Source organism: Pelecanus crispus, chromosome 10 (assembly GCF_030463565.1).
Source record: "Pelecanus crispus isolate bPelCri1 chromosome 10, bPelCri1.pri, whole genome shotgun sequence".
Lineage (NCBI taxonomy): Eukaryota > Metazoa > Chordata > Aves > Pelecaniformes > Pelecanidae > Pelecanus > Pelecanus crispus.
The window spans coordinates 16,408,363-16,436,343 of record NC_134652.1 but is presented as its reverse complement, the minus strand read 5'-3'; the positions used below and the strand labels follow the sequence as shown (position 1 = coordinate 16,436,343).

At 46.0% G+C, this 27,981-nt stretch overlaps 1 protein-coding gene across 2 annotated transcripts in view; it reads left to right on the top strand.

Moving 5' to 3' along the window:
• ARMH3 (armadillo like helical domain containing 3) overlaps window positions 1-27,327 on the top strand; it is a 129,763-nt gene extending 102,436 nt beyond the window's left edge. For both annotated transcript variants that reach the window (XM_075717663.1, XM_075717664.1), the window contains 2 exons: window positions 18,259-18,375; window positions 24,975-27,327. In XM_075717663.1, the coding sequence (XP_075573778.1) occupies window positions 18,259-18,375; window positions 24,975-25,067 (210 nt within the window). In that variant the 3' untranslated portion in view covers window positions 25,068-27,327. The remainder of the gene's footprint in view (window positions 1-18,258; window positions 18,376-24,974) is intronic.
• Window positions 27,328-27,981: the final 654 nt, after the last annotated feature.

The following is a 27,981-nucleotide window of genomic DNA, read 5'->3' as shown; positions in this document are numbered from 1 at the left end:
AGGCAAACCTTTTAATAGAGAAGAAGGTGGCATCTCCGATGAGTGTCACTCTTCCTATCTTCATGGGAGATCTGAGGCAGGCAGCAGGGTTGCTCAGGGAGCTAAGATGTGTTATTCAAAGACAGCAAGCAGGGGGGATGGATGTCCAGAGAGATGGAACTGGGGAAGGTGGTTCTGCATCGGCCAAGTGCCAGGGGCTATAAATCAATTCCACTGCCGTAGTCAGAGGGTGCTTGGATTCCCCCATGGCTCGGTTAAGGCACAGGTAAGCTCCTGGGGAGCTAAGTATTGCTAGCAGCACATGCTGTTTCAGTAGCAGCATCTGCCTCATAGCTGGCATGAGTGTAGGCCTGTGGAAGGATATTAATTCATAGCCCCATGTTTGCTTTCACCTGAGCACCTGTTCGTAGGAGTTCCTCTTTCAGTTTTTCCAAACCATGGACTTACGTTCTCCATCAATAACTGCTTGACAGCAAGAATTGCTAACAGGGAAAGTATATTCCAACCTCCCAGACAAGAAGCTGATGAATCAGCCTGGACCATTGTCTGAAAGTACCTAGGATTTCTGAAATAAGCTGCTGTGACCCAGGAACTGTCACTTACATCGGTGTTGACTGATATGTCACAGTTGCATCACTATTGAAATCTCACTCTTAAAGACTTCCTAACTTCTCAGAAAATGCTGGTTTGGGGTCCTGTGTAGAAGCTGTAGAGGTGGAGAAGTTCTTGTGAGTGCTTCTCCCACTTGCGATGGCATGAGCAAGCTCCTATCCCTCTAATGGACTGATTGCATCTCTGAGGCAATGACAGCTGCTTGCAGTGAAATGTGATGACAGAGAAGGACACTGCATCTTTCTGGCAATGAGATTTAGCATCGGAGAGCTGGCATGACATGGCTAGCTAACTGTTCTTGGGGTGCTTTGGCTTTGGGAAGGTCTGTACTATCTTTTGCAGACCAAACTGAGCTGCCCTGAAGCCCCATGAGTGTGTTTAACACAGTGGAAAGCTGGAAATAATAGTATCATGGTGTGAGAATTTGTTTCTCCGGGTGACAACTATCAACTCGCCTCTGGTAATATTTCTTCAGCAACATCTGGGAATCAAACCATTGCTCTTCCTGCAAGACACCAGTCTTTTCACTTAGGCGTTGCATTGTCCTTTGCAGCGTTCTCCTAGCTTTGTGAAAATTAATGTTCCAAACCCAGGATGTATCAATCCATATGCGAATATAGAGGTCACACAGAACCTACCCTGAGAAGTCTCTCATTCTGCCAGCAGTTCTTCTTCCAAGTGTTTAGAGGAAGAGTGTGCTCAGCTGGCTAATGACAGAGTCTCCCTTTCCAGTCCTCTTCTGCACTAGAAATACATATATTCCTCCCCAAACCTAGATACTAACCTTTGCTCAGCTGTGTCATATTGGTGGTTTGCTGGAGTCAGGCATCTGTCCAACTTGCATGAAATGTTAGCTGTTACTGTCACCCTAAGGTTTATCAGTGATTTTATGTAACAGGATATAACACAGAATATGGATCTAGATGGAGCTTCACGTGACAGTATCTGCAGGGTTTTTTTTGTCCCTTTCATTCTTAAAAAAGGTAGCTGTGAGCTACAGTATAGACTTTTTAAGGCTGCGTTTTGTTTGCAAGAAGTACTGGTTTTGTTGAACATCTTGAAACACTAGGACAGGAGCAATCTTCCATCTGACGAAAACAGAAATGTGGATTTGTGAGGGAGCCAAGGTAGTCATGCTGGAACTTAGACTTCCTGACTGTCTGTTTTGTTTTTTGCATCCAGGCTGCTTTGCTGGGAATTTTCTACCCTGTTGTTAATGCTCCTGAAAACCAATGACTTGATGGAAGCATCTCACTACAGACTCACCTCAGCTATAAAGATGTGCTTTTCTATTTTAAGTGATGGACCTATTTAATTACAGTACCACCTACAAGTCACTTTGTAGGCATAGAAAGGAAACTTAGGCCTGTTGCTGGGCTAAACTCCCCTTGTCAGAAGAATAAAAAGAAAGCTACTATAATGCCTCATCTCAGCCTTCTTCGCAGACACCTGAGCATGACACACTTTTTGCAGGGGAGAATATTAATGTGATCTGAACTTAATTTCTTCAGCTGATGACAGTTTCCCACATCATCCAGTTCTTGCTGAGCTTTCCACCCTCAGTAGTGCCCAGAGGGATAATATTCCAGGACTGCCGGAGTCCTAAAGTGCATCAATATGTTGATGTTTCAGAACTAGGACTTAGTGATGCTAGGGCTGGGCAGTTAATGTTGTAGTAAATATCTCGGCATAAAGAAGTTGGTTGCTGTACTGGGGCCACCGACCACTCCTGTCCTAATTGCTCATCAGGAAGTCAGTTGTTTAGTTGAAGTAGAAACTTGTGGTCTTGTCTCAGCTACATCGTTAGCTTGAGACATAGCCTGGTCCCTCATCCGCACCCAGAAAGTGAAGCAGTTTGAAGATGGAGGCAACTGTTCTGCTGGGAGACCTGAACTGAAGCTCCCATGCTTTTTGCACATGAGATCATAACTCAGTGACTCATGACCTCAGCTTACGTATGTCAGGGAGAGCTTTTTCTGTGATGAGTTTGGAAGAGGTCAGGTTAAGATGCTTAAAGAAAAATGGCCAGTTGGTTTGATCCTGATCTTTGTATAAAAAACAAAATACGCAAAAATTTCAGAAGTCACATCTGGGAAGTGGGAGGATTTTATTTTGATAGCATTCCCCTTTAAAAAAAGGGAAGAAAAATCACCTGCCTGTACTCTCACAAAAAAAAAAGCGCCTTACTTTCCAGCTCTCAACAGGGTTGTGGTTTAAAAGGTGAATCCAGACTCCAGAATGTTAACTCTATATCCAGTAATCTCACATAGTTGTACCCAGGTGCTCAGAGATGGCCACAGATTTTTCTGCCCTGCCTCTTGATACTAAGTCAAGGACAGATGCTGCAGAAATATCTACAAAATATTTAAGATCACACCTCTTCTCTGCCACTTGCTCTTGGAAAAGGCGATCAGATCATTCTGATGTGAAGTGCCACTTCCTGGCAGAGGCTTTAATGCCTGCTAGGATAATGGCGAGTGGCATTTCAGATCGCAGACTTCTCTTATTCTGTGTAACACCTACTGTTTGTTCCCTTCTCTCTGGGTATTGAATTGTTGTTCTGGCACATTATTTGACCTGGGTTTTTCCCTGCCCTTGTTTCTTCCATGGGGGGCTGTGTGCCATCACGTGGCTGACAGCACACACATGAGAGGATTTCTTTACATGTGCCTCTTCTGGCATTTTACGATCCTGTCTCTTTCAACATGTGATAGCAGAATATAAAGTAGGTCACTTTATTTCCTTTCTGCTTTTCTCAGTTCTGCAGATCTTGTGATCTTTGAATTCTTTCTGAATATCTGACAGTTTTGGAGACCCGTGCCTGAGAGAGTTCAGCAGTCTCCTAAAGCCTCAGTAGTCATTTTGGGATTGGGCCTTAACAGGGCACTGGGGACATCTTTCTTCATAGCCTTTGTGTGCCTTGGATACCATGTTTATTAGTGCCTTTTATGTGTTCTAGAGAGATGAGAAGGAAGAACGATGGCAGCTTTCCTAATGCATAACCCTTGCTTGCCTCTATGATGCATCATGTGGCTGCTGCCAGCCCTGCTCTCCTGTTCCGAGTTGATTGTAGCTGGCAGTTGTCATCTAGAAACAGTAAACCAAGTGAACAGCTCTACTTATTACCATTTATAAAAATGCACCAGACAAAAGCTCTAGGCACAGTCACAAGTCAGTCCTTAAAAAGGCATATGGAAGGAATTGAGTCTTTCCTGAGTCAGGCCAGCTCAGGCTACTGTAGATTTACAACAAACCCCAAAACTTTAAATTTTTCAACCTGCAGACTTGCTTTTGGGTTTTATTAATACAGCCCAAGGTGGTAGAAGCATTGGGGTTAAATTATAGCACCATTTCACTGAAAATCCCTCTTGTGAATGGTTCTCAGAACTATTAAGATCAGAGTCTCTGCAGAGTAACGCAGACATGTGACCCCCTTCAACTTCTGTCACTTGGCTTCTCAGCAGGATAAGTGCAATACCAAATTATTCTGTGTTAACCCAGGGTGAGCATGGACCCCTATAGTTTTATCCCACCTTAAGAGTGTGTTACTGTGTGGTCAAATGCATGCAAACTCCAGATTTTGTAGAGCTTCTCTGAAATGTGAGACCGAGTTGGAGATGCAGAGACCTGGTCCAAAGCTTCCACCCAGGCTGCCTTCTAGTGGGTTTGAATTCCTGAGGAGACGGCTCAACTGATATGCCTGGTGGTCAGCAAAGGTCAAGCAGAACATGAACTTGTGTGTATTAAGTATAAGGTGCCGTTTCTTAAGAAATTTGCTAAGCAAGCATGAAATCCTCTTTAAATATAGTAAAAAAAAAAAAAAAAGAATAATATCAAGAGGGCAATGCAGCAGCATTTTGGGAAAAGCACAGTTTAAGATTCCTGTTAAAACAAAAATAGTTGTGCAAATAAAACTACCAGCTGATGCAGTACAAATTAGTGGTTTTAAAATCTGGAGAAAAAGCAGCTGAGTTATTAATCCCTGAACTGAAGCCCTTAAGTCCTTTTAGTGAGTGACTTCTGCTTGTTATCTAATCCCTTTGAATCATGGAAAACATAGACCCAGAGTTGTTCTTTGCTGTGTAGTAAGAGGAAATTTAACCAGTGACCTAAATAAATAAATTGATTAATTGGCAACAATAAGGAGCTGTGTATGCACTGTATCTAATTGCTTTTTTTATATTGTCTTTCTCTAACTTCTTGGAAGACACAGGTTTGTGGGTTGCATATACAAAAAATATGCTAAAAAAAACCCCACCTCATTCAGGCTTTGAACCTTCAGCTTCAAAGATCATTGTGTGCATCACCTTGTATTGCTTTGGACAGTCTCTAATGGGGACCTTGCTCAGCCAAGCTGAATTTATGCAGTAGAAATTCAAGCTGGAATTGAACACACCTCAGAATCACGGAATAAATCAAATCTCATTTCCTTGCTTGCAGAGAACGTGGGCTGTGTGGGCTTTCTTCCTCCTCCTTCTCAGTAATTTTTATTCTACCAGGTCAGAGCTACCTTTTCCTTATGAGAAATACTGAGTGAGTGGCTTCCCTGAGCCTTATTCAAAAACCCATCAGAGCTAATAGCTTTGAAAACGTTTGATGTCCAAGAGGCACTTGGGAGCACTAAATCCTCACACAGGGATTTTTAGGCTGTAGAACAATGGTGTCCTCCAAGCACTGCAGAAATTACCGTGGAGATGATATTTCCATTACAGATCTTGCAGGTACTTATCCGGGAATATGGCAAAAGAGAAATTTAGAGAGAAGGTGGGAAGCCTTAGTGATCAAGTCCTTATCCCCAAGAGTGGCATCGGTTTTGCCCAAGTCTTCAGTAGTGCTGTATGTACAAATACATCCTATCTCTATAGCCAGCCAGTTCAGTCTAGAGCTGCGACAGCAAAGGGTGCGTGCTTTTTGATTCAGAGGACAGGCATTGTGGACAAGTAGTTCTCCAGCTTGCTGCTCTGCGTACTGATTAGCTCAGCTTGAGGATTCAACTGCTGAAGGTGCTTTGGAAAAGAAGCGTAAGTTTTGTTCTCCTCATCCTTTGGAGAGCATGGGTCCAGTGCCAGCACAAGTCACCTCTTCCTTGAATGTCAATGGCAGGCATACAGCCAACACAATAATCTTATCTGGCCCATTAGCAATAAACCTCCACTTTGTGTCATGTCCTTCCTGCCCATCCAGCATCTGAACCTCTGTGGAGATAGCACAGCCCTTCTGATAGAAGTTAGATGCCTCTTTTCAGTCTCTTCTCAGCCATGCATTCTGAAGGGACTTGTCCTCTGTGGTGTTTTGGGGTTGTTGCTAGGTGTGTCTGAATTGTGAGAAAGCTGGTGCTGAGGAGGTGGTAGGTCTGATGCTTTAAGGATATAAGCGGAACAAATGTTGCAGGGATAAACCCTGAGTTCCAAGGCACAGAAGCCCTTTTTGTCCTCCAAATATCTTTGGATTGCAAGATGCCACTTTACTGTGGCAGGAATCCTTCTTGAGAGACATAGCTATTATCTTGGGCCCTGATTGCTTCTGTTGGGTATTAAGAGAAATGACTAGAAATAACTGAGTGTCGGCAACTTTTGGTGCCTCTGTGTTTATTTCAAAGAATGCGCACAGACTTCTTTCCCTGAGAAGGGCAGCAATAAGCGGCAGACCGTTTGATTTCTCAGAAACCTCTGACCTGTTTTCTGTGTGTGCGCTCCATGCCCAGGCCTCTGCTCCCTCTCAGATTCACCTTGCTGACTATCTGCTGGCCAGCTATCCTGCACATCTCCATTTCAGTCAAGAAGTGTCTCAGCCCACAAAGTTTAGTGTCTCATCAGGCCTGCCCTTGCTAATGATTATCTTGGATAGTAGCCTCTGTATTTCCAGCTGTCCCACTAGCCATTTAAATGTTCCTTTTGAATTAACTTAGCAGTCAACTTTAAGCAGCTCTGTTTTTACAGGCAAAAGAGGTTTTCTACGCTGGCCATGAATGCTTCCAAGCATAAACCATCTCATTCTGTTTCAGCTCTGGTCATTGCCCAGATGGAGTTTAAAAAGAATGACACATTCCAACAGCACAAAAGGGGATAATTTAACAAATTAAAATGTTAACAAGCTTCCCTCTTTCAGCATGTTGTATCAGAAATTATTTGGTTCTCTTATTTCTGCCCTCATCACAAGACACTGTCCTTTCCTTTTCCTCCAGCTGTGCAATGCAGATAGAGTAGGATCCAAAAGCGTGTCTGGGGTTTGTGAGGAGTCGCTTGGTCAGGACAGATTTGATCCCATCTCCTTGGTAGGAATTTCATCACTTATAAACTTAACTTGCACAGCTGCATTCTCAGTTTCTAGGGCACAGTCATCTCTGATCCTTCTCACCTTCTCAGTTACCCCTGATGTCAGTACTGTGCCTGGTCATCAGCACTATCAGTGCTTGTGTCCAGAATGAAGAGACTTCTGAGTTGCACATTAGAATGCCTTATTTCTGCAATAAGTGTCTTTGAAGGAGGAACTCCAGACTTTGTATTGCAGTTTAGGTGACCTGCACTTAGATTGACTTAAACCACTTTTGGAACTGCAGCCTTAGAGCAGACATTTTGCAACTGAAGTTCCCTTTTCCCTACAGGATTTTCTGGTTTTAAGGATCATCCATCAGCTTATATCTGTCTGTTCCAACTCCAGATTTGTCAAAGCCTCAATAGTAAAACTTTTACATGGATTGAGTCACACAAACTTCCAAGCACTGCCCGCCTTTCCTAGCTACCTTAGTATACTGCTATTACAGTTTTTTTCTAGCTATTTGTAGCTAACCAAATGACTATAGATCTATTTCTTTTGGGATGTATCTTTAGAAGGAGTTTTTGCAGATTGAATTTATAATTCTCTTAAAGTCTTTAAGCTGTACTAGAGTCTTCTAGATATTGCCAGGCAGGGAGGGGCTCTTGGAGTCACTGTGATAAGCCTGGAAATGTTCGCTCAAGGCTCAAAAGTAGTCAGAAAGGCAAATAGAGAATTAGAAATTATCAGAGAGAGAACAAAAATGAAGGAGTACTGTGTTGTCACTGTGTAAGTCTGTGACAACCCATGTTTTAAATCTTGTATATCGATTCCAGTGCCCTTATTTCAGAAAAGATATTGTAGAACTGCAAAATAGTACAGATAATCAAACAGTTATTTGCTCATCTGGTTTTTTTGGCTATCCAGATTTCTTGCTTGTATTTAAAAGTTAGGTTCTGGTTTTCCCCATCTCAGAATGGATTTGTTCATTTTCCACATGTGGTCAGTTAGGCAGGTGAGCTCTGGATTTCCTCTTTCTTGGCCTTTTCTTCGCATCTCCTCAGGCCACTGAATTATTGCCTTTTATCACTTCCATTGTGCAATTAGAAGCTGGCCTTCTACTGACACTATTTAATTGCTTAAATGTAAGTAGGAGCAATGGAACTGATTTTTCTAAGCTCTGCCCCTCCAAATGCATACCTTCCTTCCCCAATCCTAACCGTGTGTTTCTCTGGCATGTCCTATATTGTTTTGACTTGCTTTAAATATACAGCATCCTCTTGGTTTGTGGCCAGTTTTTTAGTGCATTGCTATTTAGCTTTGCTGCTTCCTTTAATTAAATTTATTCATGTTGGGCAAACGAAGTTTAACAAGATATCTGACCATTTAAAAAAAAAAAAAAAAAAGTCATGAGCTAGGTGGTTAGCATCTACTTTTTCTCAGCAAATGTCAGATCCAGGGCTGTACTAGTAGCATTCATAGAGGCCATTTGCTTGCTAGTTGCTGTAAAAGAAGAAGAAAAGAGAAAAATCAAATGCGTGGCGAGCTCCATGGTGGTTTGGAGTGTCTGTGTTCTCCTTTCACTTGTCTTGATCTTCAAGTCAGGGTCCTGGTAGGTTTTTTTTCTAAGTCAGCCTGTAATCATTATATCCTGTAGAGGTTCATGGTGGCTGTGTGAGGAGCACAAGCTCTCTTGGATCCCCTGCTGATTCCTGTGAACCTGACCAGGTGACATAGTTCCAGAAACCTCCTGTGACTGCAGATGTTTGATTAGACCATAACAAGAATAAGCATCCCTGTTGTTTTTCCCTTGGGCACAATTAGATTTTGGTTTCTTCAAACTGGAACAGTCCATTTGCTTCTGTTGGGGTTTGATTGCACGGAAAGGTTTTTGTTGCATATCCTGTCTTAATCTGTTCTCTAGACAGCCTTATTCCTGAGCCAAACTGTCTTCTGGGCAAATTTGAGCTTCTTTGCTAGGAATGAGTTTCCTCTGGTAAACATCAGGTATCCTGTTGTCCCCTCGTCGAGGCAATCTGAACTGAAAGTTGTGTATTTGAGGCTCAACATTTGCCAGGATGCTTTCTGGCTGCTGGCCCTAGAAAGCTTTTTATTTCTGATCATTCCTTAAAATCTTCAGCTACTGGTTTTTAGGTTCTTATAGCTGTCTGATTTCTGTAACAGCTTTGTATGTCCTGTCTTCTCAGCTAAACTGGAGCAGCAGCTCATGACTTACTCTTTTATGTTGTTTTGGGGACCAAGGTTACTGGTCTTATTTTGGTCAGTTAACTGGTGCTGGAGAGCTGCTGCTGACTGGTTTTTTGGGGGGTTTTTTTCCCTCTGTGTTGACGGGGACAAGGTCTTCTGTAAATAGAGGATTGCACCAAAGGTTGTACACAAATCACAGCATTCATTTGCTGAATGCTGGTTAGCCACTTAGGCTGAATGGGTAATATGCAGAGTGAGCATAAGGATGCTCTCTTCCTCTTGTCTGATGTTTTGGTGACAGCAGTTGATTTACTGCTGTGCTAGAATGCAGCTGGTAGATAAAAAGCTTCTCCTGCAACAGCCCATCGCATTTCAGCACTTAAGTTAATTGTAAGCACAATGGGGAAATAAAAAAATTAACGGTCCGGTCCATAGCTATCTGCAGTGCTTTTCAAGCCGTGGCAGAATTGCAAGTGCTCTTACGTACCTAGCAGTGAGAAATGTTTTCATAAATGCCACCAGCTGGAGATAAGGGTTCACAACTCCAAAATGGGCTGTAACTCCAAAATAACAAATCTATCTATCTCTGAGTTTTATGCTCCTGCCATCATCCTGGCTGCTGCCTGCCTTCCTCACAAAATTTCTAACAGCAGGCGAGCTTAGTGGACCTCATTCAGTTTCTGGCGGATCTCCCCATCCAGATCTAAAAGTCTGCTCTGGAGGGTGCTTATTTTATTCATTGATAATTTTTAAGATAGTTTGTTTCAGGATCTTTGACTCCTTTTCCCCTGCCTGGGCTTTGGAAGTGCCAGCATTGTACAGTACATGGATGTTCATTCTCTTGGCAGAAACCCACTGCACCCATTTTCTTCCCTTGAATCACACAGAATTGCCTCCTGTGTTTCCTCTCGAGAGCCTGTCCATGCAGTCTGGGAAGGAGAGCCCAGAGTCCCACAGAGAGCGCCAGGTTCTTTGTGCTAAGTGGGATATACAGATTAGTATAAAACTACTGACCATCCATGAAACTGAGAAAAGCAGATCGGTCTCAAGAAAAAGCAGCACGAGGCTAAGTGCTTTTTTGCTCCTTGTCCTCCAAAGCCAAATGGGTTGAGCAAAGTGCATTTAACATGTATGGGAGTTGTCATGTGTATGTAGACATGACTTCTTGAAATTACCCTGTAGTAAAAGGATTCATGGCACAGGCTTCCTGGTGAGGTGAGCAGGCTTTCAGCTACCTGACTCCTGGAGCTCAGAGGGTGTCGTACTCCTAGCACAGGACTCCGTAGCCCTAGTGATGGCTACACAGGGATGTCAAGGGTTATCAGCTACATTAGTATCTTCTATTTGTCTATACCTTTTACAAATTAAGTCCCCTGAAACTGTGCACATAGCTGGTCTCTGTGACCGTATATCTCTGTTGTTACTTGCCTTTGTCCTACTTTGCAGCCTTTCTGCTTCTTAAAGGAACTGTTGAATCTTGTGAAGGCCTGTCCCATGAGAGCTTGGAATGAGCACTGCATTGTGCATTTACAGCTGCTTCTGGGTGGAACTGGGTAACAGTTTTGGTTTCAGGATGTTTCTGAAAGCTGTGTGATTTCCACATTGGTTGGATCAGTGAGTCGTCTTCCACCATTAAATAGAGTTGAACACCTTAGGCTTCTAATTGATTGTGGTTTTAAAACATTTCTGGAGCAGATAACTCTTGTCCCAAAAGGGGATGCCATTTCTGCTAGCAGAGTTCAGAGAACAACAGTCATTTTCTGAGTGAGCTTATAAATTACTTATCTTTAGAAGGGGCACCTGTGGGCAGAGGAGAAAGACTGTAACCGAACCCTCCTACTCCATGGATAGAAACTGTAAACTTTGTAGGCTTGCTCCTTTAAAGATCACAGATCTCTGTGAGTTCATTGAACAAACATCTGAGCTACTGTATATCATCTGAGCCTGACAGAATGGCTCTGTGCTGAGGTGAAGAAAAGGGGATGTGAAATGTCCCTCCTTGATGTTGCGAAGTAAAATAATAATCTTTTATGTATGATCAAAACCTTTGCCTTGTGTAGAGAAGTGGCAAGACCTGGATTTCAATACCACTCAAGTGCAAATGTATAAAAGCAGTCCTCAGGAAGGATTTGGGACATGGAGAGTTAGTCTTTCCTGGTGTTTGGCTGGGCACACAGTAGTGCAGTGGACACGGCAGGACTGCCAGGAGTGACTGGCAGGGACGAAGGACAAACTGATGGGCAAAGACTGTTCACTCCTGGGCTCCTAGACATAGTGTGTCCTGGCTAATGCTTAGTGAGCTGAGCAGAGGGAGATTGGCAAACACAAACTAGAAAGTGGAAGAGTAACCTGGTGGGAACTGTATGCAAGGGGTCCCTGCACTCACCTTAGCAGTGGAAAGCAGGGCGAGGCACCTTCTCTCCCTGTCTCCTGGCTCTCTCATCTTTGCTGTGTGCTGCTCAGCCTTGTCCATCTGTCCAGCTCCAGGCGATGAACAGGAGACTTTCTTGACTCCCATCAGCTTCTGTTTCTCCACAGTCAGGACTGGAGCCTGTATTCATGGCCTAGTGCCATCCTGGGGCTTATGGGCAGCTGCGCCCACCTCTGCAGACCTTTCTCCCCGCTGTGACCTGGACAGACCGCTTGTGTCTTACTGCCCAGCACTGCTGATGCATTCTGCATCAGTGCAGTCCTGTTTCATACTTCAGAGGAGAAATTTGCTCTTGGTTCCTTTCACTTAATCTTTTGGGCTAGCCAAGCTTCAAAAAGCTTCCTTCTAGGAATTTTTCCTGCCCTCAGGGCAGACGGGATGCTGCTTCCTACTCTGAGAGTGACAGCTGTGTGAGCTGGTGGGGGCTGCCTTACAGGCTTAGTCTGAGCAGCCTGCAGCTCTCAGCCTGCAGCAGGAAAGGGCCATAGGACCGTCACTGGCATGTAGTACAAACGGTAGCTGCTTGATGCAGGAGATCTGGAGCCAGAATGACAACGCGCTGCGTATCTTGCACGTTTGTGGCATGACTACACTTGCATCTCAAGCCCAGATCTTTGTCTTTCCCACCATGTGCACCAGACCCACTCTGCATCCTCTGGATCCATACGCACAGCATATCTTGGGAATCTGAGTTGTTAGACTGTCATAGCAACATCCTCCTCCTCTTCCTCTTAGTATTCATGAACATGGAATTAATACTCATGGCTTGATCAGCTTGGGGGTGAGGGATGGTGTTGAAGCATCAGCACTGCATTTAGCTCCGGGACAGCTGCAAAGGTAAGGTAGTGTTGGGTCAGACAAAAGCTCTGTGTTGCTGCTTGTCCTAGGGTGGGTGCTTTTCTTGAAGCCAGTGTGAATGGCAGCTGCTTCCAGCACGTGTGCGTAGCACTGGCAGTCTTAGTGAACTCTCTCTGAACTTGGCTCCTGCAGACAGTGAAAGAGGTAAGGGAGAAGGAGAGGAGTGCAGCCGGGGTCTGGGCAGAGTCTGTTGGGAAATATGGCAGCTCTGTGTGTGTGTTTTTATTCAACTTCTAATTATTTAGTTATGTGCTTTTGTCTTTGGCACTTCTGGGGATTAATTCCAGCAAAGACTCCAGCCTGCATCAGCAACTTTTAAGTTGCTCTGTGAGAAGTGTGATGCCATTTGGAAAAAAAAAAAAAAAAAAATCCTTTTCCATATTAATTAGAAGATACTACTGTAAAATTTATGTCAATTATCTGGCACTTTATTATGGAGAGGCAATAGCCTCTTTGTAGTCCAGGTGGCAGCAGCCTTTTTATTACAATGAGAAATGTTGCTACTCAGCTGAATTCACTAGGAGAAACACTCGGGGACTATGAGTTGCTTGTGGAGATTAGTGAGGGAGAAAAAGGGGAAGATTTGTACTAAACCTGGAGTAAACAAGCCAGTTTGAGGACTCCAGTGTAAAATGCACATCAGACTTCTACTAGAATAGGGAAACCATAATGTCTCTTTGTACAGCCTCCATCCTCTGAGCTGAGGGGACAGACTGCTGGGTTTGCTCGTGGTATCTTGGGCTTTGCCTGGGTTTTGGAGGTGGGACTGCCATGATTCCCGCTGTGGTACACAGGCAGTGACAGGGACTCCACCACCTCTGTAGAGAGGAGGCACATTTGTCTGTCCCCGGCTGCCCTTGGCCCCTATGCCATGTCCGTGCAGTAGCACTGCTGAGGGCATTACATGCCCCATAGACAGGCTGCTCCATCCTCCACCTTGGGACAGCTGGGACAGAAGCACCCAGCTTTTCCGTCCTGTGAGGGCTTGCTAGGCCTGATCTGGAGAGCCTCCCCCCGTCCCAGCCTTGTGAGCCGCATGGAGTTGGTGTGGGGGGCAAATGTGTTTTCACCTGGGGTTTGTTGGGGGTTTTTTTGCCTTTTGCTTGATGTGAGATCATTCAGTCAATTCTCTTCCAACTGCTTCTGTGTCATGGTAGCTAATGACTGTTTTACAGGCATGGACAGGCTTTAGTGAGGTACTGGTGATGCTGACTGATTGCATTCTTATCCTTTCCTGTGCTAATTAAAAAGTCAGTGTAGAGACCTTGCTTTCTTCTTGCTTCTGTTTTTCCTTTATTTTTCTGTCACTACTCGCGCATGCTTCTCGGAACCTACCCACCACTAGGTCCTTCGCTGGGTGGTGTGAATTGGTGGTGCTCTCTAATTTTATGTTGTAGTGAGGCAGAGACTGCAGTTGCAGATGATGAAAGATTCTGCAGGTTAAAAAGTTACTAAGCAATGAAGCGTACTGTGTCTGCCAGATAGATGGGCCCTCGTTCTGTGTGTTGCCTGTTCAATTTCATTGCCGGTGCAGCTCCTTCTCTGGCTTTGCTGCTAACCGTGATCGTGTTCTCCTGGGCAGGATGGGGATCGGAGACTGCTGCATGTAATCGCCTTGTTTCCCCAGGACAGGCTCTTCCAGAAGGTCCAGTCTCTCATGGGGGAGTGCAGCAAGTCAGCTCTTGTTGAGGATCAGTCAGAGGGAGCAGCTCTGGTGCAGTAAGGAAGGACTCTTGTGTGCAGAGTGTGGTAGAGTAAAGCACAGTCTGTTTTGAATGCAGAAAATTTCAGGACAAGGGCAATTGGTACTGGGGGAACTGGTTCCAGAGCTTGTGTCTGCAAGAGTCCACTGACCCTTCAGAGATTGTCTGTCTGGTTTACAAGGGAGTGGTAAGCTGGTGGATGCAGTAAAGTAAGGAGCCAAAAACTGAAATAATCTTGTTCTTCTGGCTGTAGCGGCATGGCATGGCATGGCATGGCTGGGATGCTGTGGAGAGCTGAGCCCCACATCAGCCCCTCTGTTGTAAGCCAGCACCCTCCTATGTTATCCAGGGGTGCCTCTACTCGCAGGTTGTCGGTGTTATGTTACTGGGGAAGGAGAGTTATGGGGCATGGGCAGGTGTAGCTGCAGGAGGAAGCTGAAATCCAAGTGCCGCAGGGAGTGCTTGCTGCTCAAAGCAGCTTCTGAAAGGTTGGTCTGGGGACATGTACGCAGGGACCTGAATCGCTAATGTTTCTCTGTAACTTCTGGAAAGCAGTCAGTGAGTGAGTGGTGGGGCAGAGGGTTAATTTGATGGCAAATTATCTTTAAATTACAGTGGTGCAGCTCCACTGACTTCTGGTTTGTTGCAGTGGAGTAAATGAGCAAATGTGGCCTCTAGGGCTGATACAGGTAACTGCAGGAAAGGAATTCAGCCGTATTGGCCGTGTCTGAGTTGCTCACTTCTGTCATATTGCTTTTTTAAGACTCTGATCCCCCTAAGGTAATCTACAAAAAGAGATTTAGGTTGTGACTCCTCTTCATTTATTTTTTTCCACTGTAAAGATCCAGTAAAGTATTTTTTTAAAAAATAGTTTGCTCTGCATGTTTATCCTTGCAGTCTGAGGAGTGTCACATCTTATCTTCTGTGTTGCTTGCTGAGAAGCTACTTGGAAATCATCTACAGTCCATTTTCTTCTATCCTTGCCTGACATTAGAAGTAGTGTTCTTCCAGCTGCTCATGAGATTTTTAAAAAACTGAATGACTATTTAAAATCCGTGTGGGAGAGTCCACCTAAAAATCCCTTCCTTTTTAAGTTATTCATACTTCACCATCTTGGAATTGATGTTTGCTAGTCTTCCATTGAGTCTTCTAGGAAGACCAGTTTGGACAAGACCTTGAAGGAGAAATGCTTTAATCTCAAAATCAAATTCCTCTAGCTCTTTTGTATCTGACAGAAGGGTGCCAGTAAAGATCTCATGTGTTTAAGCAAAAGGGCGTTCTTCCTGTGGTAGTTTTCCTGAGCAAAAGTCAAAGCAGTGTGTAAGAAGGGTGAAGGATGCTAGCATGCAATCTTTCTGTTACACAGGGGATGTGAGTTTTTTGTCATCTGTGTAGAAAGCTGGTGTCTTTCAAACCTTCGTGTTAGATGCTCTTAATACCTTCTGCTGCTCTTTAACCTCTCCTCTGTCTAGCAGCTGCATCTTAAAGAGCAGATGAAATTGTTTCAAGTATGGCAGGTCCTAATCCCAGTAACAGTTCCTATCCATTACAGGGTATGAAGTGAAATGATCTGTGAGTGGGTTTATCTCAGATCCCACGTAGCATTTTTTCTCAGCAGCAGCAAGAAAGGGAAATGATCAGGCAGTGAGAAGCAGCTGTTTATTTTTAACTTACCCTTTCTTTTTAAGTTCTATTTCATAATTAAAGGAGATGAGGAGTGGAAGCCAATGAAAATACATAGCTAAAGGCATAAGCTGATCTCAAGTTCACTGCAGAGATTACAATAAGTAGTGGGAAACACAGTAGAGACTTCGGGACCTCTTGTTGCTTCCCTGTCCCCCTCCTAGAGTATCAAACTGAGTTCTTAGCTGCCTTTCAAAGGTGACACAGGAGGGCTGATTTAAAGGATACTGCTTTCAGAGCTTGCTGCTGCCCTCGGAGTTTACTCCTCCTCACAGTGGTTTGAGAATGACCCTGTTGAGTATCTGAAGAGATCTCCACTCAGAGCTAGCAAGGAGGAATGCTGCTGCTTCATGGAGAAGTGTGTACATCCATTGTCTGGGCACATCCATATGGCACTGCACATGGCTGTGCGCATGGGCGCACAGGGGAGTGAAGAGGGGCCCAAGGGAGGGCCCCTGGGGAGTGGGGTAGCCCTGGGTAAAATGCCTCCCCTCTGAGTTACTGCTGGAGAAGCATGTTCTACTCCTCACCTTTCAAAAAGGGTTTCTCTCCTGCAGTTTGTTAATCTTGGTCAACTTGGCTTCCTCAGATTGACAGGAGGAGAGCCCTCTGATTCATGCAAGCTGCTAGATTCTTTATTGCTCAGAAGAAGGTGCATTATACTACTACTCTCCATCCCTAGTGGATAGTTGCATCCCAGACTGAATTATTCCTGTACCCAGGTGGCTTGCTTTCATCGTTGCTCTTGTCTCTGTGATACTTCTCACAGCTTCTGCACACAGGAACAAGAGGGCCAGGCTGAATTTGGAGACGGCTGTCATTGCAAGGGGTTCTTCCTCTCTGCCAGTGGAGCTGACAGCAGCATTAGAAAATGAGTCCTGAAGAGGAGGCTGCATGCTTTTGCAGCAGCAGAACGCTGACAGGCTGTTCTTAAATAACCTTGCAAAATACTGATTGCTACCCCTAGCTTGCCTCTGCAGAGCTGGGGGATGGCTGAGCTGCAAAGAGACTCTGCTGTGTGACCATCTCAGCTGGGAACCACTTTTAGGACCCATTTTTTTACCCTCAGTCCTCATTCGGATGATGCCCTGTGGCTTTGGCCATTTCAGGGCCTAGCCTGCTTCTAAGTGTTTGCATGAGTGTCTCTGTGTACCACTGCCACATGCAAAGTTTGGGGGGAAACAAGACAGGGAAAGAAGTTTTTGAAGGGAGCCCTAAGCAAGTCTAGGATTCCTCAAGTAAAGGGTACAAGGGCATGATTCAGTCCTCTAAAGGGCAGGAGCTGACAGCTGCCTGAAAGAGCAATTGTAGTGTTTACCTTGTTAGGACAAGAGGAGAAGTAGAAGGGTTCCTTACTGTTCTGGTCACTGTTGTCCTACAGCCTTTTCAATGATTTTTTTTTAGGATCTCTCCTGAATTGTGAAGGTATTGGGGTAGAGTCCTCTTCCTTTGCACCTTATACTATGTAGTCCTCCTGGCTGTAGCTTTTCATGAGCAGAGGCTACTGTAATGGAAACCTCAGATGCTGATAGTCTGTCTGTGCTTCTGTTTAGCTCTCAGATCAAGTGGTAACAGCCTAAGAAAGAAGTTAATGTGTTTAAGAGAATTGTTTCAAGCATATGTTTTGCCCAGGAGTGCTGAGCTATATGGTTCCTGTTAGGAAGGTTATTGTTACTTACCATCTCACAAGTGCTTTGAGGAATGTGTTTGTCCGTGCAGTGCTTTGAAGCTAAAAAGCATTGTGGGAGTCCCTCTTGGTGTTCCCTAGTTAGGAAAATTAATAGTTCAATAGGACAGATACATGTAACTATGAATTTACAGGTATAGCCCAGTGCTGGGAGCAGAGTAAGGTAGTAATATAAGCTGGAGTGCTTTGGTTGCAGGGAAGGCAGATAATAAAATATCTCCTGGGCAGGAAGACCTGGATTCTTGTCTCCAGCTGTTTCCAAAACCAGAGTCCGTACCAGAGTTGGTCTTCTCTTAGCGCCTGTCAGAAGTTTGCTCCCATCAGGAGAGATGTGCAATGCTCTGTATGGAAGCTGACCTGAGCAGCTGTAGAAGCTGGCAGTTCAGCGGAGTGTGAATGGCGATTAGCAAGCCAGGAGGGAAGTGTGCTGGCAAAACTAGCTTGGGAGGACCATGGGGTCGGGCAAACCTGTGTTTGCATAGTGCCTACTGTCTCACATTTGGGTGCACACATGGTAATTAGCTGCTTAATTTAATGAGATCATGTCTACTTCTCCTGGTCACATAGTAGTATTTGGAAAACTGCTGCTGTCACAGGTTCATCCACTCTTCCCATGAATGAAGAAATTCTGTAAATTTGAGGGCTGTTCCTTACTGGCATTAGGAAGACTCTGTGTTAGTCATAAGCCAAACATGGGCTGTTAAAGCCATGTATGTTGTAAAAACAGGTGCCAGAGCTGTGATCTGTCTCAGCCTTGCTCCTCCTATGCTGAGGCATCTGTGGATGCTGACTCCTCTGCTGTATTTGGCTGTCTCTGGCAGGTTTTGGAAGTGGTACGGTCCAACTACGACACACTGACCCTGAAACTGCAGGACGGACTGGACCAGTACGAGCGCTACTCAGAGCAGCATAAAGAGGCTGCCTTCTTCAAAGAGCTGGTAAGCTGCCTTGAGTCTGCAGAATCAACAACCCTTTTCCAAAGCTTTTGCTTATGGCCTAGGCAGTGGCATTTGGGGTATAGCTGAGTGGCCCTTTTACTCCACTGGGTTGCCTCCAGAGATGGAGCAGGGATAGGATCTGAACAGACACTGCATGTCTCCACTGATAGGAAAGCTCCCTGGAGCTCCCTGCCCTGCAATATGTGGCTGGGGAGGAGAGGAACCTCCAGACTGCTCAGGCCAGCAACCAGTCAGTCAGTCTCTGTCCCTTCTGCCATGGGGATCCATTGTGCTTTGTGGTGGTAAATGTGTGTGGTGGAGAAGCTGACTGCTCCCACCTTGGGTTTATCATGCAGAGCAATGTAGCGTTTTTGCTGTTGTTAAGGGACCACAGAGTATGGGACTGAGCAGAATATGTGATGCTGGTGAAACATGTGCCTGCTCGTTGCTTTCCTCCATCACTCACAAAATAGGGTTCCCAAGCAAAGGAAGCAAAAGCGTTCCCTAGAAACGTCTCCTTCTGCCAGAGGAGAAGACTGATGGTAGGAAGCCCCACAAAGATAATATAGCAAAGACGAAACTGAGTCCAAATAATCTGGGTTGGTAGTTATATTCCTCAGCAAGCCAGCTTGCTCACCCTGCTCCAGAGAGCCCTGATGCAACATTTTCTTGTCTGATGGCCTCATCACCAGGAAGGCAATGTTTTTGTAGTGGCTGGTATCTGAGGGGAGCCTGGTTTTCCTCACTTTTGAATCGTTACAGCTTCAGCGAAGGGAGAGATCTCGAACTCTGGTAGCTTTCTCCACCAGTTTGAGAACTGATTCTCTCTCCCAGCTTTGTCCTTGCTGATTGATGAGTAATTGATGCCTGCCCACTCCGTCACGAGTCTGCATGAGTTTGGGAATGTTATGCCTCCCTCTGTCTACTCTGCTCCAGAGCAAGCATGCCTGAATTTGTTTTGCTTCCTTCTACAGAATGCTTTTTAATGGGTTTTTTTTTTTTTTGGTCATTCCAGCACTGCCATTGGGTAGGATATGGGCAAAAACACTTGCAGTCACTTTCATGCCATTTTTCTGTGCTGTTTTGTGCCTGTTTTTGTTTCTCTGGCCTGCTGTTCGGTACTATATCTGGAATACATGCAAAGAAATTTGGCCATAGCCTTCATATGATACGGACTTCTCCTATTACTGTACCCTGGAAATAAGACGCATTCATGTTCCTGTTGTCATCTGTTCTGTCCCGAGGGCTCCTGCCCTCCTCAGCCAGCATCTCCTTCCCCAGCCTCTTGGCCACGTGACTGCTCTGCTTCCTGCATGCCCCACTTTCCACTTGGCCTGGCAGAAGCTCAGGCTGATCATGCCAATTGATTAAAATGACATTTTCAGTCCTAAGATCATCACAGCTACAAAACACTCCAGCTAAAACTATTTTCTTCCTGGCCTGACTACCTCCCCCCACTCCCCCCCCCCAAAAAAAAAAAATCCCTATTTTGTATCATTTAAGATTCTGTTTAGCATAACCAGTCCCTCCTCAACTGCCTTCTGAAAATTGCCCATCCAGGTACCCCTGGGACCCTCTCCTCAAGAGCATATGAAAGCCGGAATAATTACTGTCTAAATGTGCTGATTTGACCCAGTTGTGAATCTGTTTAATCCACATTTCTCTAGATGCCCTGAGAATTGGGACCCTGTTAAATGTTCTTTACTCACAGCTACAGAAAATCCTCTGCATTCCATTAAGCTGTTCCCTCAACACAGCGGGAAATCAACCTGATATGTTATGATTTGTCTTCAGGAAACCCAGCTGGCCTTCCATCCTCCATGCTGTTTTCCTCTAGGTGCACAGTAACTGACGGCTTTATTAATTGTTTGAACAACTCATCAAAAAAGTCCTAGTCTGCCCTGTCCTCCCCATATCCTCTTCAAACGAGGTACTTGGCTTCCTTTTTGCGAGGCTTCTGAGTCTTTACTTAGCCTTCCATTGCTGGTCTGATGCTGGATAATATCCCCCTAACCCAATGCATTGTGTTTAACTGCTGAGGTTTGCAGGATTTCATGGAGGGGGCTGAGTGAAGTTGCTGCAGTTTTCTTCACGGGCTCCGCCAAAGGAGCAGGGCTGGTGGTGAACTACAGGTTTCCAGTATGTTTCCAAATTCGTGCTGGTTCCATCAGGTCTTCCTGAACAGGATCTGTTTGCAAATAATTCTTTCCGGATTCTGCCTGGTTTTCTTATCTCTATCTGTGTGATTGCATTAAAGCAAATCCTTCTTGGTGGGGAATGACACGCAGGAGTCATTTTCATTTTCAGCTGCCTTTTCATTTCTCTGTGCTCCCATTAAGTGGGTGAGCAGAAACTTCCCCAAGCCATTCTCTTGGCTCCTTTATGCTTAGAAATCTTGTTCTCACTCCTTTGACGTGCTTTGCTAATGCACTGCTTCACTTCTCTGGCTTTGCCTCAGTGCTGCTCTTTCTTGCTAATCCCAAAGAAAAATCTCCTTTCTTCTCCCATTCCCTTTTCAAAGAAGCTTTCAAAGGCCTGCGATACTTGCAGCCATATTGTGGTGGAAGGTGATGTGCAGAGTGTTTTATCAACTGGGTTTTCTGGCCTGTTGTGCTGCCTTTGACGGGCTAAGGGAAGGAAGTTAGGAAGTTTTCTAACACTTTTCATTTCTTTTCCTTTGAACCCTCAGGGATGTCATTTGAGGTCTGTGCTGCTTTGATAGAATGAATGGTTTGGATGTGAGCTTTTGGACCCTAGCGTTGCAGCTGGAGGAATGTGTGGAAAGAGATTCAGCATCTTTCCAAAACATTCACTGTCTTTGCAGTTGGATAGGTTTCAGCAGAGTCTCAAAATAGTCTGATTAGGGATTGATTTCCGCAGGGGAAATTACACTAATTTGACTTTTAATTAGATGTAGTAGTCAGTGTAAACCTTCCTGCCATTGTACAAATTTCTTAAGAGCTGCTTGTTGATTGGAAACAGGTTTAATTGATGGGACTTGCTATGAAATAGGAGTGTCTGTACTGTTGCAACTGAGTGTGGCACATGTCCAGCTATAATGACACAAAACTAGAACTGAACGATGTTTTCCTCACGTGGTTAATGTCACTGCTTCATCCATTCTTTCATTTGCTCATTGTTTTCCAGGTGATGTCAGCATTTTGTGCATTTCCCATTTCTTCAAAGTCTGTGGGTTAAGTGCAATCCAAGCTGCTAATAGGGAGAAAATTTTAAAAGCTCTTCTGGCACTAGTGTGCTCCAGCATGCTCCATACAGAAGCAAGAGATGACATGTGCTCTGCCTTTACTTCCTTGCAGAATGAATGTTAAAGCTCTGAGCTTACTTTCTGAGGCTGGTTTTGGACCCTTTTATAAGCCATTCTAGAGAATTCTGGTAGCTTCCAGGCTGGCAGCCAGGCCTGGGATGCCTGCTGCACCACGAGCACCAGGAGTCCTGGGGTGTAGCCTCGTGGATGGAGCAGCTCAACCAGGCTGCAGGAAGCTTCTGAAGTTTATTCTTGTTACAGGCTGACACCTCCCTGTGTCACTGTCTGGTCTTCCAACCCCAAAAGGAAGATGAGCTCTGGCTCCCTGTGCTGTGCCCTGGTGCTGGAGATAACTTGATTTAACTCCTATTTGAGCTATTCTTACCTTTTAAGCTGGTTGGCTCAGAGCTGCCTGCTTTTTCACAGCAGAAGAAATGCTGGGCAGAGATTTGTAGAAATATCAGAGTCATTTTGTGTGTTGTTGTCATGCCCACTCCTCTCCCCAGTTTGTGTTAAAGCAGATCTAAGTCCATCTAGACCGCTCTTGACCAAAGTTTGTGTCTAAGCTCCTCTTGAAACCTGAAGCTGTCTTTAAGTGAAAACAGCTCCACACTGGCCCCAGGTGATCTACTCCACTGCTTTGCAACCCATGGGTTTAAAAGTATTTCCTCTTTTCCAGTGTAAATCTTCTTTGTCTTAAATTAAGCTGAGTATTTCTTGCCCCATCCCTGGGGAGCCAGAGAAATATTACTCACTGTTCTCTTTCTCACCTCATTTTACATATTGGAGAGTGTTTGCTCTATTCCTCCTAAACCTTCTCTTTGCAAACTAAACAGGCTTAATTTCTTGTGCTCTACCCCATAGCTACAATTTCTGTTAAATCCTGTGTTCCCATCATGTGCCACTCCAGCCTCCCTTTCTGGGCTTGTGGAGACTGCTGCCGCATCCTTCTTGGAGACCTTGATGTGTATACAAGTTGGGTGTCTTCTACTGCTGGTACCTGGCCCGTGGCAGCAGTTCCTGAGGCCAGGAGCTCATTTCTGCTTGTTCTTTCTGTTGCTGGGACCCATAGAAATGCTTCTAGTCAGAATAAGGATGCTGGTTTACACTACGTGTCGGATCTGCCCCTTTACTGCAGGCAGCCACATTCACCAGGGCAGAGGACTCTCTGCATCTGTTTATCCATGTTGTAACCCTCTTGTCAGAACTGACTGGGTTGCTGAGGTGGGGAGTGCTCAGTAGGACTGGGACCAAATCCTGTCAGTGGGTCTCCTGTCTCCTGGCAGGGAGACAGCCCAGTGCAAACCAGTGTTCTGGAGACTACTTGCAGTGGCATTTAACATAGGCTATAACCTGTGTTTGTCTTACGAGACACGATCCCAAACTATTTCAGTACAGAGTAAGTCAAAAGCCACACAGAGAGAGAGGTGAGGGGGTGCTCCAAGGGAAGGAAGACGCGTGGGGTCTCTGCCAAGCATCCTGATGAAGGAGAGTTTGTGGTTTCTGCAGATGCCATAGAACTTGAATATTCTGTCTTTTAGTGTAGACATCTTTGCTAGTGTCCTGGTTTCGGCTGGGATAGAGTTAATTTTCTTCCTAGTAGCAGGCATAGTGCTGTGTTTTGAATTTAGTAGGAGAAGAATGTTGATAACACGGTGATGTTTTTAGTTGTTGCTGAGTACTGCTTATGCTAGTCAAGGACTTTTCAGCTTCCCATGCTCTGCCAGGGGCACAAGAAACTGGGAGGGGGCACAGCCAGAATAGTTGATGCAAACTGCCCAAAGGGCTATTCCATACCATATGACATCATGGTCAGTATATAAACTGGGGGGGGGGGGGGGGGGGGTTGGCCGGGGAGCAGCGATCGCTGCTCGGGAACGGTCTGAGTATCGGTCGGCGGGTGGTGAGCAATCGCATTGTGCATCACTTGCTTTGTATATCATTACTATTATTATTATCATTATTATACTGTTACTTTTAGCATTACTATTTTACTTTATTTCAATTATTAAACTGTTCTTATCTCAACCCAGGAGTGTTTCTCACTCTTACTCCTCTGATTCTCTCCCCCATCCCATCGGGGTAGGGGAGTGAGCGAGCGGCTGCGTGGTGCTGAGTTGCTGGCTGGGGCTAAACCACGACAGCTAGCTTGCTCGGGTTGTTAGGGTCTGTGCAATGGGACTCACTGGGGTTCAATTCACAGCTCTCCCTGTTAACCTTCCATGTTTTGATTTGCTTCCCACTCTTACACAATCTGCCTTTTTTTCTCACCAGGGCAGCAAATAGGACCCTCAGCAGTATAAACACTGCTTACGTGCTCTTCCAGCCCCCAGTGTGGGATTCCTCATTCTGCTTCTATGTAATTCATCCCCCAGTGCTTTTAGAAAGTGCAAAACACTAACCAGGTCAGCAACAGCCTTATTATCACAGGCTCCGAGTCTCTGGGAACTGTAATCCTGTTGTTTGGATGAGCTTGTGTCAGTTTTGCTTTCTGTCACTGCTGCATAGTCACTGACACAGATGATGTTTGACTTTGTTTTCTCGTTGCCGAGTGCAGCTGAGACTGAGCCCAGTCTGGGGCCTGCGTATTCGGCCAGCGAGTCTGCAGGCACGAAGGGGGAAGGGAAGCTGCTGCGCAACAGGGCTGCCCAGCTCTTCTTTGCAGACTCTGCGGGTGACCAGAAGTCCAGGCATCGTTAAGGGATAAAGGTGTCTCTTGTTCAGGGGCAGGTAGTGAGCCAGCTTCAAGTGTAAGGCACACAACACAAAATACGCACAGCTGGCTCTGAAACGGCGGTTTTCTGCCAGATTGGGTGATAATTTGTGTTTACAGCACAGTAGCATGGCCTCTGTCCTTTCCTTGACTCCGTATCTTTGGCTCTGCAGGTTCTGGAGCAGGATAGAGGCCATGGCACTGCATTCATCCAGGAGAACGCTGGCTGGCACTCCAGTGGGCACTGGTAGAAAGAGCTCTTCCAGCTGTAACCTGGAAGCGCTCACTTTCCCCATCACTTTGCCCTAGAACAGGAAACACATCATAGCTCATGCATCCAAACAGAGCATCCTCTCCCATCCCTGTCTCATTTGGAATTTACTGTCCTTGCTGGGATGTCACTGTAGACGTTCCTGTTTTTCCAGGAAGCAGCTAATCCTCAGGGATTTCTTGCAAAGCTGGAGTCTCAGTGAGAGCTGGCTGCAGCAAGTTCTCTGGGGCCATAACAGCATGCAAAAGGGTTTCATGCTGAACCTGGAGATCAGCAGTGTCAAAGCTGCCGTGCTCACAGAGAGCCAGGAAGAGTCCCTTGGCTAAAACATCTTGTTTTGTCTCTGTCAGGTTCGGTCCATCAGCATCAATGTGAGGAAGAACCTTGCTTTCAACACACTGAGCCAGGAACTGCTGCTGAAGGAATTCTCTACGATCTCTTGAAGCAGGGATGCAGCCACTGCGCAGGGCTGACCAGAGACGGGCCTGTCTGGGCAGGGACACTACAGATCTGCAGCCGGTCGTCCCTTGCCTTCCACCTGCAGAAGGGACTGCATTTCTTCTAGGGGAGAGCCTTGCTGCTGTGTGTTTGATCCCAAAGGCATGTGTTTCAACAGGACTGGGGCTAAGGAGAGGTGATCAGCATGTTGAGGAGGAGGAGGAAGCAATTTTGTAAGGTGCCATGGGGGTGGGCAGCTGTTTCTGTGACGTAGCAATGTGAGATTCCCTCTGCAGCCTCAGGGAAGATGCACTGGAAACCTTTGTAGCAGAGCTGGGGAGAGCTCACAACCAAAATAATAAAACCAGTCCAGCTGCATGAGACAGTTCTGGGCTGAGGTTGCTCACCTGCTCTACGGGGAGACCTCTGATCCCAGGTGAGGGTTGTTCTTGGCCGTCAGCCTGGATCAACCTGCCCTCCCACAATGTAGGTCAAATCCACTGCCATCCCATTGGGAATGACTTTGGGGTATAAAACAGTTTCCCCAAGGAGCAGGCCTTGCTCACTGCTGGCTCCTCATGTCAGAAGGTGTCACTTGAACCAAGCCATTGGATTACTGGAGGAGGAGAGATTTTGCCTCCAAGGCTGTTCGCTTACAGGGTCCGGTCTGAGCCAGTATGCAATATGGGTCATCAAACAGAGCACTTTAACTGGAGACCAGCTCTGCTTGGGGTCACTGTTGCTTCCAGTAGCCCAGCTCATCTCTGCTGTTTCTAAGGTTGAGGGACTTTTTAGATACTCCATTTTCATCGGGCAGAGGACAGGATGACTCCACTCCCCTTATTGCCCATCAGAGACTGCATTGTGACAATCCTCCTCTTCCTCACAGGAACGTCTGCCTTGCACATGTTTGCAAGTGCCTGGTGACCTTCATGAACTAAGAAGTCCACAGTTTTTCCTTTGTGTGTAGCACGCAATTAAAATGCAGCTGGAGAAGTAGTTACTTCGCTTGCTTGCTCTCCTGTCTTCACCAAGCAGCTTGCAGCTGCAGTCTGCTGAGAACTTCCTAAGGAAGAGCTCTGGGATGATGCTCTGGGGCACAGGCAGACCTTTCTGCTCCAGAGCCAGTGTTTCAGAGGTGCCCAACTCCAGCAGAGCATGTTCTGAGTGCTGTGCCAGGCTGCCAACTCAGGAATACGCAGCATAAACACCCATTCCCTGCTTGCGTGTTTTCAGCTCCCGGCAGTGATAGTAGGATCTGGCCTGACTTGGTGGACTGAAGTAGAGAAGTTATTTACGTTCCAGATCCACTTCTTTTTTTTCCCCCTCTAGAAAACAGGTTTTTTTTGAAAAAGTGCCTAGTCCCACTCTTAGCCTCGTAGGTTAGTGTGAGTGATATGAATGTCATGCTCATTCTCAGCCATTTTTAGGCAAGGCTTATTCATGTTAGCTGTGTTAATTGTGTTAACGTTTCATCTTTACCTGCCATGAGCATTGGAAACTGAAAGCTGTGTCCTAGGCCACCCACTGGTCACAGCACCCAAGGAAGACCATGTATTTTCCTTGGGAGCACAGGCTTCTCCCGACAGAAGATACTTTGCCTCAGCACGGAATTGTCTGGCTTTTATCAGCTAAGCCAGACACTTATTTGCTTTCCTGCCATGCAACTGTGTGGAAAAGTGTATGTGTCAGAGGGACGGTGCTTGGGAGAGCAGGCAGGCTCCATAAAATCACTCTGCTTGAGAACAGGCCAGGACATGTAGAACGAAGCCATTTCTCCAGTCAAAAATGAGTAAAAGTGGTTTGCAGCACATGGCACTTGTCTATATGTGTGGGGAGCTCTTGCTAGACCACCTCGCCTCTGAGGGGGGGAGTTTCTTCCCGAAGGGAGCTTGAGGTGCAGCCCCAGCATCGCTACTGTCGGAGCATTGAGTCACCCAGCTGTCCGCATGCCTCCTTTTCTCTGATCCCGCTTAGGCTGGGACTAGACAGATAGGTGAGAGAGTTGGGGATGAGTCTGCCTCTGCCTCAGCAACCTCTGGGATCTTCAGCTTTTCACTCTGGGCTCAGCTATCAAAGGTCTTACCTCCCCCATGGTGCTCCCTTGCTGGGATGAACTGAGAAGCCCAGGCTGTGACTGGGAGCAGCTCCTGAGGTCAGCCCTCGTCCAAGGCTGAGCTGGGGAAGACTGCGACACACGTCCTCTTGTCACGCTGTCGCCGAACCAAGCACTGTAAATGGATGTACATACAAAGCTAGAGCTCAATAAATAGCAGAGCCCTGCCTGTCTGGAGTGTGCAGTGTTTGTCCTTCACAGAGGAGAGCGTGGGGTCATTGCCGGGGTGGCCCTGTCACTGTTCCATGGCATGCTGGCTGCAGCAGGGCCGTCACTTGCCCTTGGGCTCTTCCTGCCTGTGCAGAGGGAGGTTGTGGTGCTGCTCAGCGGGGCCTCCTCCTTGGTCCAGGCTGCAGGTACCAGCCAGTAGTGAGCAGCCCTCCGCTTCTTACGTGTCCCTGGAGCTGCCAGTGAGGAAAACTCGAGAAGACTGAGAGCCCGCAGATGTGAGTGAGGGATGCAGAGATCTACCTGTGCATGGTATGATGCAGAGAGAGCTCTGCTGCTGGTGTCGGCAAACTCCTAGTCACAGATTCTGTGCGGATTTGCCTATTTTGTTAAGCACCATACTACTACTACTTGTGTTTTGAGGCCAGCCTGAACTGAGCAGAAAGTCATTTAACTCCCAACATTCAGCCTCAGGACGTGGCTGATGGTCCCAAACTTTCCCGTATCTGATCTGAGCAGTTGAGTGTATTTTGTTATATCTAATTCATAACCCAGTCTATTATTGGAAGAACTGTTTTTGAGGCTTGGGGAGTGTGGGGAGAAATCAGATTGCTGCCTTTAAATTAGGCAGCCGC